This window comes from Sturnira hondurensis, unplaced genomic scaffold (genome assembly GCF_014824575.4).
Source record: "Sturnira hondurensis isolate 20B ecotype Veracruz unplaced genomic scaffold, ASM1482457v3 Scaffold0020601, whole genome shotgun sequence".
In the NCBI taxonomy this organism is placed as follows: Eukaryota; Metazoa; Chordata; class Mammalia; order Chiroptera; family Phyllostomidae; genus Sturnira; species Sturnira hondurensis.
Window position 1 is genome coordinate 4,932,476 of NW_028093232.1, and position 10,224 is coordinate 4,942,699.

The 10,224-nt window shown below is 52.4% G+C and overlaps 1 protein-coding gene across 1 annotated transcript; it reads left to right on the forward strand.

Annotated features, from left to right (window-relative positions):
• The first annotated feature begins 955 nt into the window (after window positions 1-955).
• On the forward strand, window positions 956-10,174 carry PPP1R1A (protein phosphatase 1 regulatory inhibitor subunit 1A). Its single transcript, XM_037030259.1, has 7 exons — window positions 956-1,156; window positions 4,820-4,880; window positions 5,869-5,906; window positions 6,237-6,300; window positions 8,416-8,571; window positions 9,447-9,553; window positions 10,055-10,174. Exons 1-7 carry the CDS (start codon window positions 1,073-1,075, stop codon window positions 10,058-10,060), a joined length of 516 nt encoding a protein of 171 aa, XP_036886154.1. The 5' UTR covers window positions 956-1,072; the 3' UTR covers window positions 10,061-10,174.
• Window positions 10,175-10,224: the final 50 nt, after the last annotated feature.

The window sequence follows — 10,224 nt, forward strand, 5'->3', positions numbered from 1 at the left end:
ATTTCACAAGCATTATTGGCTCGCCATCCCCATTATGCCTTCTGCTGCGTCCCAGATGCTCCTCTGCCTCTGAGTCCTCCACCCACCGCCGGCAGCACTTTAAGAAGAGGCTCCGACCTCAGGGGACCCTCTCAGGCCTTCAGTTCCCTCCCTGCCGCCCAGGGAGCACCGGTCTGGTGCCCCGACCTCACCTCTCCCCTCCAAGTTGCCGTCTCCGCTCTAGTGTGTTCTTCTCAAGGAAAGGTCCTTCTCCCTGTCTACCCTTAATCCTTCTTGCTGCATGCCTACATCCCCTTTCCTTCTTTTCTTTATGAGACAACCCCCTTTAATATCGTAAATGAAATCTTCCTTTCGCGTTTGTTGTCTCCCTTCTCGCAATGCCCCTCCACACACGCAGCCCCCAAAACCTTCCCGGGCTTGTTGAAGTTCTTAGTAGCCGCCTCCCTACACCCCTCGCTGCCCAGAACTCCGAGGACGCCTGCGTGCCCGCCGAGCTGTCCACCGCGACTGGTACCGGCCACACCCTGATCGCCCGCCCGCNCTTCTTTTCTTTATGAGACAACCCCCTTTAATATCGTAAATGAAATCTTCCTTTCGCGTTTGTTGTCTCCCTTCTCGCAATGCCCCTCCACACACGCAGCCCCCAAAACCTTCCCGGGCTTGTTGAAGTTCTTAGTAGCCGCCTCCCTACACCCCTCGCTGCCCAGAACTCCGAGCACGCCTGCGTGCCCGCCGAGCTGTCCACCGCGACTGGCACCGGCCACACCCTGATCGCCCGCCCGCGGGCTGGGGACCCCGGCAGCCGGCGGCGCAGCCACGACGGGGTTAAGGCTCAGGGCTCGGCGAAGGAGGGGGGCCTGAGGGGCGGGTGGGGAGCCAATAGGCGGCCGCGGAGTCCCGGGGGCCGCGAGCTGGGAGCGCGGAGCCGCGAGCCGCGAGCCGCGAGCTCAGCGCACCGGGCTGGGGCCGGGGACCGAAGGGAGCGGAGCGGAGCAGCAGCGCGGCCGCCCCAGCCCCGAGTCCCGCCGCCTTCCCGCCCGCGGCAGCGCGGGCCAGCGGCCGCCGCCCAGCTATGGAGCCGGACAACAGCCCCCGGAAGATCCAGTTCACCGTCCCGCTGCTGGAGCCGCACCTTGACCCGGAGGCGGCGGAGCAGGTGCGGAGCAGGGCGGGGCGCCGGGGGGCTTGCCCGGCGGAGGACGAGGGATCCCGGGACTGCGGCATCCGAGACCCCCGCTCGGTCCTCCCCTAGCAGTGCGCCACTGGAAGCGGACGCGCCCAGTTTGGGGGTCTGCCATTCCCTCCCCCACTGTCGAGCCACATGTCCCTATCTGTGCTCCCTCGAGACCGACGTTAGGACGAGCGCCGCCACTCGAAGCTTGTCCCCGCGAGAGTCGCTCCCGGCCTCCCCAGTCCCGGGGGAGGGGGCTGCCTGAGGACACGACCCCTCCCTCCTCCGCCCCTCCTGCATCCTCCGCCCAGTCATCCCCCCCAGAGTTTCGGCGCTCCGTGGGGGAGCTAAAGGGTACTCGCAGCAGCGCGGGAGGGGTGAGCGAAGAGGGCAGGAAATGGGGGGAGCCTGGTGCAGTAACAGGGGAAAGAAGAGAAATCGCCCTCCTGGGCCTCTCCTAACCAGGGACGACCCTGCTGGATCCCAGAGACTGAGGACAAGCAGGGGCTTGGGAGCACTGCGAGGGCTGGGGCTTTGGGAGAGGAGGTGGTCCAGCTAGTCTGCAGGTTGAGGCTCCCCTCTCTGCGAGTCTGGACACGTGGGTCCTTTTTCCCAACTACTGCCTTTTGGAGCAGGGAGTAGGGGTGGCATAAAGAGGATGGCATTGGGAAGGCACAGGCAGGAGCTCTAAAGGGCTGGGGTTCAAGTTGAGCAATCAGCAGGGGAGAATCCTGTGCTGGCCTTGGCTCAAGAGGTGGGAGTCCGGGGCCAGGGCCCAGCCTCCTGGCCTGGACTATTTTTAGCTCAGAGCAGCCAGGCAGAGGCGGCAGCCTCGTGTGAGAGTGTGTGAGCAAGTGTGTGTCTCAGGGAGAGTGAGTGTGAGTGGAGAGGGTGACCACCTTGGTCACTACCATAGCCTGTTTGCCAAATATTTGCTGGTTTCCCCATCTCCTTTGTGTTCTCTGTCCCTTTGCCTAGATATCCCTCTTCCTAAAGAATATCCATTCCCACAAGGTCAGTTCTTTACTCCCCCCAGCTGGCTGCCAGGGCTCTGCTGAGCCTTCTCACCTGAAAAAACACTGGCCTCTCAGGATGGGCTGGCTGACAATGTTCTTTCTGTTGATCCAGTTGTTTGGTAGAAAAAGGCCTGTTTGGGAACAGAAAGGGAGGGTGCACACTCTCTCCCCCTGTAACTTCAGCTTCCCGTGTGGGTAGGGGTTAGGTACCTGCCTCTCCATCCTCTCCCTGGCCTGGGGAACTTCATCTCCTGACCTCCAAAGTGGGAGGGTGGAGAAATCATGGCGAGACTTCAGAGCCCCTGAGGATGAGGAGAGTGGAGAATAAGGAGCATGGGGAGTGGTCCCTGGGCTCAGGAGAAAGGCTGCTATGCCTGCAGGCAGGGGACTGGCAAAGGTCACCTCTGACCCAGGAAAATGGCCCAAGAGTATGGGCTGTGGGGGTTAGGGATGAGGTTTCAAGCAGAACTGCCTTCCATTGGCACAAACAGGTCTCACTACCTGACACCTGCATCTGTTTGGTGTTAGAGGAGGCAGGTGTAGGTATGTGTTGGGGGAGGGCAGCTGGTTCAGGGTCTGGGGGCAGAGGAGAGGGGTGAGACAGTGCCAAGGAGCCAGAGTGGCAAAGAGAGCTGGGACTTGAGCCTGCTTTTCTCTACTCTTCAGAAATCCACTTACCACGCCTGAAATTTTACCTGCAGTCTAACCTCAGCCCCTCCTGCTGTGTTACCCAAGTGTGCAGGCAAAAAGCTCCAGGTTTGGCTGGAGCTAATAACCCAGACTGACATGAGAGGGCAAAAACCAGTCAGGAGATCTGATCTGGGGATCACAGAGTGTCAAGGGGTGGGGGCGGGGGGGTCACAACTACCCAGTCCTTGGCCTGATTGGTTTGTAAATAAATCAGAGGCAAAGGCACCAGGTGTCCTTGAGAGCTAGGACTTGGGATAAGTGCAAGAAAGAAAAGAGAGCATCTACTCATTTCCTAATAGTTCAGGTGCCTGGGCAGTGCTTCAGGAAGTCTTACTTTGTTCCCTCACAATTCTCAAGGACACTGAGTACTTGGAAATCTTGTCCAAGCCTAGGAGACTGGCTAAGGAAGCGACCTGGGCAAGATCACAGAGCCCTGCTGTCCTTTCAAAGGCCCTTTCTGTCACACTTGGAGTTTCCTTCTCAGACTCCCACCTCCCACTAATCTGTACCCCACCCTCTCCCTCTCTCTCCCACGGTCAGCCCCCATCCCCAGGGAAGGAAAGAAACAGAAAGGAGGAGTTCTCTCCTAGGAGGAGGATGGCCCCCACCCACAAATCTGGAGCACACATGCCCACCTGTGGGCACCCGGCACGTTTTCACCAGGAATAGGCAGAGACAGACACAGCTAGTGTTTGTGCAATGCGTGCGTGTAGGTGTGCACACATGCACAAGACTGTTAGTGCCAGGAACCTTGATATACCACCAAAACCAGATGCCACTGGATTCTCCTGAGAAAACATTGCTCTACCTCAACAAACCCCCATCCTAGGCAACCCGTTCTTCTTTGCGGAGAACCATCCTCTGACTGACTCTCCCTCTTGCTGTGGCTGGTACCCATTTGCCGGGCACAGAGAAGGGCAGGCATCTTACCACCCTCACCCCCTGTGGTAATGAAACTAAATAATGGATACACAAAGATAGGAATTTGATCATTCAGCATTCTCCCCTTACCCCTCTCAGCCCTGAACAATTGCAGCCCCTTTCCTTGTCCCATTAGCCTTCCCTCCCTTCTGCTGCCCTGGAGGGAGCTGCTGAGACTCCAACCCCATCTTTACCCTCACTTCCAAATCCCTAAACCCTCCAAATAAAGAGCAAAAACTACACGTCCCAAGAGTCCTTGGACCAACTTCAACAACAGTCAACTTTATTGGCAGCATGACAAAAGAACAGCAACAGGAGAATGGATTCCAAAGCCCAGCAAGTAGCTCTCATATGTTAATTTCTTAGAAGGGGAACCAGAGCCCAGGATAAGATTTTTCAGCTTAGCCTCAGGCCCTGACCAGGCTCCAGCTCATTTACATTTACGATGACAAGGATTTCCACAGACCATATTTCCTGATGAATCAGAAAGGTAATGTGTCTAAGGTTAGGAAGGACATTAGAGCGTGAGGGACACAGGCCAGGGGCATGAACATTCAGACCTACAGTCTGTGCTGACTTCCCAGGCTGGGTGGAGGATGGAGGGGGGATACTCTGCAGGTGCTTGCCCACGAAGGGTTAACATCTGTTTGGGGAGTGGGCTGGGAGACCGAGGGAAGAGCCTTGTGCCCTCTCAGGTTATTTCTGACCATTGATCCGGGATGGACGGAAGGACAGCGGGCCAGAGATCGATGTGCTAGAGCAGATATAGCTGCTGAGATGGAGACCTGGGGCCAGGACTGGGGGAGATGCAGGGACAGAAAGGGGGCAGGGGATGCAGAAAGTGGGGAAGGGCTTTTGGGTCCCTGGTGGAGAGGGATGGGCCCAAGAAAGTCCACCCTGGGGTAGGGGGTTCAGTGTAACGTGACATTTTTTGAAGTGTCACAGGCTGACCTGGATTACACTGCCAAGGGGTGTTAGTGGGACTTTGATGCTTCCACATGTACTTGACCTCTTTCCTCAGATTCGGAGGCGTCGCCCCACCCCTGCCACCCTTGTGCTGACCAGTGACCAGTCATCCCCAGGTAACCTTTGGGATGGCTCCCTGAGGGGAGCGGGGCTGCCAAGGACAGCTGGGCCTGGTGAGAGGAGGTGGGCCGGGTAGAAGAAGCGCAAATCTAAGAGGTCAGACATCTCCTCAACCCGGAGGCAGAAAAGTGGTGGCTGGATGGATGAGCAGGAGGATTTCCTTTGCTCTGGGAAGAGGAGCAGTGCTGGGAAGGGGAGGGAGACCACCTGGTTTTTAAGCCCCCCGGGAATTGCGGTGGTCGAGTGAGTGCTTTGCAACAGGGGTTTCACCCGGATGCTGCTGCCCCCACCCCCAGAGGCAGCGACAGCTGGGGGGGGAGGGACTGCCTCCATCAGCTATCTTCACAGCCCCCGGAGGGGGATGGAAAGGTTAGAAACAGCTCAGGGAGCAGCTGGCATTCTGGTCACCAGTGTCCCCATCCAGGTCTGGGGAGGACCAAGGTCTCAGAGAATGTCAAGGGTAGCTTGACCGGAGAGTGGAAGCAAGGTGGTCATGCTAATAAGCTAGATGGGAGTTCAGGGTGCCTGCATCTCCAGCTTTCCCCCAGCTACTGAAAATGATTGTACCTTCCTGGCCCCTGCACAGGATAAATTCGCTATTGTTTTTCCGATGTTCCCTCCTTGCAGAGTTAGTTCTCAACCTGGGGTAGGGGAATGGATAGAAGGAGAAAGAGATACAAATACTTCAGAGGGAAGTGCAAAGGGACCACAGATCCTGCAACCTCCAGGTCTGAGGCAAGGATGTAGACACAGATACACCTGCAGAGCCAAGGACAGAATTAGATGCAAGGGTAAAGCCAGCCAGGAGAACAGGAGGAAGCTGGAAAGAGTAGGTCTGGGGCAGCCACCAGGGGCAACTTCCTTGAGGCAGAGGTGCGGGTCAGGAAGGAGCTGATTACAGGGGCTCCTCCCCTTGGAAGGCAGCTCTGTGGGCACCCCCTGGGTTTCCTATCCTCATCACTTTCCTTTCCTTGTTCCCCTCAGAGATAGATGAAGACCGGATCCCCAACTCCCTACTCAAGGTGAGCTGGCCCCTCCCACTCAGCCCAGCCCAGGGCATCCACAGATTTGTTGGGGGATTAGTCCTCCGAACCCTCCATCTGCATAACCTTTGACTCCCTCTTCCCTGCACCCCCAAACATGCATGAGTGGACATAGATACACATTTCCTCCAAGATACCCCACACTCAGTCTCTTTGATGACCATGGTAGGGGGGTTGGAGAAGCAGGAATTTTCTTCCCCTACTTTCCAAAGTCCACGCCTACCCCCAGTTGCAATCCAAAAGCATGGCAAGGCAGAGGAGGGAGGCAGGTGAGAGGACTGGCACCCACCTATGTCTTCTTCTTCCCAGTCCACTTTGGCCATGTCTCCTCGGCAACGGAAGAAGGTGACGAGAACCACTCCTACAATGAAAGGTTTGGACGATCCTTCCCATCTCTTCTCCTCAATGCCTGAGGTTGAGCATTTGACCTAATGACCCCTGTGGAAGGAACCCTAGGGAAGTCATTGTCTGTCTGTACTTTAGTGGGGTCGTTGCTGGACAAACTGGAGCTGGATTTCCGCTCTGCCTCCCGACTACTTGGGCGGCCTTGCAGAGCCTGCTTAATCTACGGAGCCCCAAACACTACCCCACTAGAGCAGTTAAGTCAGAGAACATATATGAACTCACCCGTTATAGTGTGTAGCAGGTAAAAACTATTCAACACTTCTTTTCAATTACAGTTGACATGCCATATTACTGTATATTGGTTTCAGGTATACAGCATAGTGGTTGAACGTTTATATAATTTACAAAGTGACCTCCTCAGTAAGTCCAGTACCCCCTGGCACCGTGTGCAGATATCACAATATTATTGACTGTATTCCCTACGCTGAACCTTACATCCTTGTGACTATTTTCGAACTACCAACTTGTACTCCTTAATCCCTTCACCTTTGTCTCCCAGCCCCTCCAACCCCCTCCAACCCCCTCCCATCTGGCAACCTTCAGTGTGTTCTCTATGAGTCTGTTTCTATTTTGTTTATTTGGTTCTTTAGATTCTGCATATAAGTGAAATCATGGGGTATTTGTCTTTATCTGTCTGACTTGTGTCACTTAGCAAGGACCTTTAGGTCCTTCCATGTTGTTACAAATGGTAAGATTTCATTCTTTTGTATGGCCAAGCAGTATTCCACTGTGTATTTGGGCCACATCTTCCTTAGCCAACCATCTACTGCTGGGCACTTAAGTTACTTCCATATCTTGGCTGTTGTAAGTACTGCGGCAAGTGGAACAAAGGGGTATGTATATCTTTTCAAATTAGTGTTTTGGATTTCTTCAGATAAATAGCCAGAAATGAAATCTCTGGGTCATAAGCCAGTTTCATTTTTAATTTTTTGAGGACCTTCCATACCATTCCCCACGGTGGCTACACCAATCTTTATTCCCACCAACAGTGCACAAAGGTTCCCTTTTGTCCACATCCTTGCGGACACGCACTATTGATTTATTGATGATAGCCATTCTGACAGGTGTGAAATGATACCTGTGGGTTTAATTTACATTTCTCTGATGATTAGTGACATTGAGCATCTTTTCGTATGTCTACTGGCCATCTATATGTCCTCTTTGGAGAAGTGACTATTTAGGTTCTCTGCCCATTTCTTAATTGGATTATTTGGGGGTGGGGGTTTAGCTATATGAGCTCTTTATGCATTTTGGATATTAGCCCTTTATTTGGATGTATTGTTGGTGAATATCTTCCTCTATCCAGTAGGTTGTCTTTTCGTTCTATTAATGTTTTCCTTTGCTGTGAAAAAAGTTTTTAGTTTGATGTAGTCCCATTTGTTTATTTTTGTTGTTGTTTCTCTTGCCCCAGGAGATATTATCAGAAAAAAATATTACTAAGAGCAATGTCAGGGAGTTTACTGCCTTTGTTGTCTTCTAGTTTTATGGGTTTGGGTCTTACATTTAAGTTGAAATCCACTTTGAGTTTATTTTTGTGTGTGGTGTAAGAAGGTGGTCTAGTGTCCTCTTACTCTGCATATGTCTGTACAGTTTTCCCAACACCATTTGTTAAATAAACTGTCTTTCCCCACAGTATGTCCTTGCCTCCTTTGTCACATTATTTGGTCGTATAGATGTGGGTTTATTTCTGGGCTCTCTATTTTGTTTCATTGGTCTGTGTGTCTGCTTTTACGCCCAGCACCATGGTGTTTTGATTTCAAATATTTCTTGACTCTAACTTGAGTCTTTTCTCCTGCCCCCAAGGGAGACAAAGTATCCCAGCAGGTTAGGATGATCTTTTGTTCTAAAAGGCTCTTCCCTACACCTTTTTTTTTCCTTTGAAGGAAATATGTTTTATTGTCTAGCTTTAGTCCCTCCTAATTGCCTAGCAAATGTCCCTCCTTGTTCAAGTCTCAGGGGATGGGAAAGTCAGACCACACTGGCAGTGTGATGGCCATTTGCTGGGCCTGTGGACGTGGAGGGTCCACAGAGGAGGCTCTGGGCAACCATGTCCACTGTTCCCTCCCTTTCTCTGTGCCCCCAGAGCTCCAGATGATGGTTGAACATCACCTGGGGCAACAGCAGCAGGAAGAGGAGCCTGAGGGAGCTGCTGAGAGCACAGGGACCCAGGAGACCTGCCCATCTGGGATCACAGACACAGAAGCGGAGTCCAGGCTGGGCACCTCTGAGAAAACACAAAGTACGTGCAGGCTGGGGAGGGACCAGCCCAGGAGAAGGCAAGCCTTACTATTGTGAGGAAGGGGGTCTAGCAGTAGCCAAGAACGGTCTTCAAAATATGGATATATCTGCAGGGATTGCATATATTTGCATCTCTTCACCTTTCCTTACTGAATGACCCCAGCCCCTCCCAGCTGGACTTCAGAGCGCCCTGTTGTGGCTGTAGGGGGCAGCCCATCCTGACAGGAACAGCACTCACAGGCTAGAAGCCTCCCTCTGCCCTGTTCCCAGCCCAGAGGCCTTGAGCAACTTATTGAACCTCACTCTATAAAATGATAATGACGGTGCCTATTTAACGAGGTTATTTGTGAAAATCAAATGAGACTGCGCAGTAGCTGACACATGCAAAGCAGGTAACAAATGCAAACTGCTGGGTTAATACATGTTCATAGTCCCTATCCTAATTATTCCAGAAGTCAGAATTTTTCCAGTTTTATAAAGATAATACAGTATGTGTCATGTATATTACATCATCCCCCAGCAGAGCACCCTGTAATCAAACACATTAATATTTCTACAGTGAAATGAATTGTCCCACTAAGTGGGATAAATACACTATAAATAGCTTCCTATCAGTTCAGGTTAGATTTAGCCACAGGTTGAGATTGTACCCAAATTTTAAAATTTTTGAGGATTTTTTTTCTATTTCTGATTACAGATAAATTAAAAAACATAGAGTAGGAATTTTGATCAGAGAAAACCCTGTTGGTCTTGCCCGATTGCCCAGCCTGGTCTTGGCTCCTCAGGGATTGTTGGAGTATGGGGTGGGGTAAGCAGATGCACTGTCCTCTCTACAAGCCCCGCTCCCTCCCACCCATCCCCATTTTCCCTTCTTAGAGCCTGCAGAATCCACCCCAAAAACTCAGAAGAGGGACAGTGAGAAACCCAGCACAGAGGCACCCTCAACCCACATACCACCACTGGACTCCCAGGGAGCCAACTCGGTAAGCCACCAGGGCTGCACCGCAGGTCTACTGGAGAGCAGGCTGTGTGGATAAAGGCAAGGGCTAAGATCTGGAGTCAGGGAAAGGGGTACAAAGTACCACCTTGATCACTGAAGAGCTATTCCCTGTTGTAAGAGGATGTAAAACAGAGAAGCTGCAGTGGGAGGGACTGAGGTTAGACTATGTATTAGAGCTTCTGGCTCTTGGAATAGGTGATAGAAATAGACAGGGGGTTTTCTGATAAAGGGCATTTGTAACCCACCTGTCCAGGCAGAGTGAGCTGTGGTCCTGCCTGGAGTGGAGGCACTGATAAAATAACCTTAGGAGCTTTTTTACAATCTTCCCTCCTCTGTGTAGACTGGACAAGGGGTAGGAACTGGTGTCAAACAACAGAAGTTAGATGCTTGACTAACAGGCTCGTTGGGCAGACCAGCGGGGAGGGGACAACAGGCCCTCTGGCCTCTCACTCACCCTCTCTTTCTGTCTCCTTTCCCACAACAGGTCTGAGAGTGAAGGGGATATCCCAGATTCAAGACTGCAGTTGAGAGTGTGTGGACACTGGATTTGTTTCTTATTTCTCCACTTTTGGGGGGACTCTCTTGTTTTTAAAAAGTGATAAATTTGGTGTTAGGTCCTTGGCATTTTCCTTCTTTCCCGACTTGGAGAAACGT

What these genes read in the sequence shown, in the direction of transcription:
- PPP1R1A (XM_037030259.1), top strand. Translation starts at nt 1,073, where the DNA reads ATGGAGCCGGACAACAGCCCCCGGAAGATCCAGTTCACCGTCCCGCTG. An exon ending in ACCCGGAGGCGGCGGAGCAG is followed by an intron (nt 1,157 to 4,819) that starts GTGCGGAGCAGG and finishes CTCTTTCCTCAG; the next exon opens with ATTCGGAGGCGTCGCCCCAC. An exon ending in CAGTGACCAGTCATCCCCAG is followed by an intron (nt 4,881 to 5,868) that starts GTAACCTTTGGG and finishes TGTTCCCCTCAG; the next exon opens with AGATAGATGAAGACCGGATC.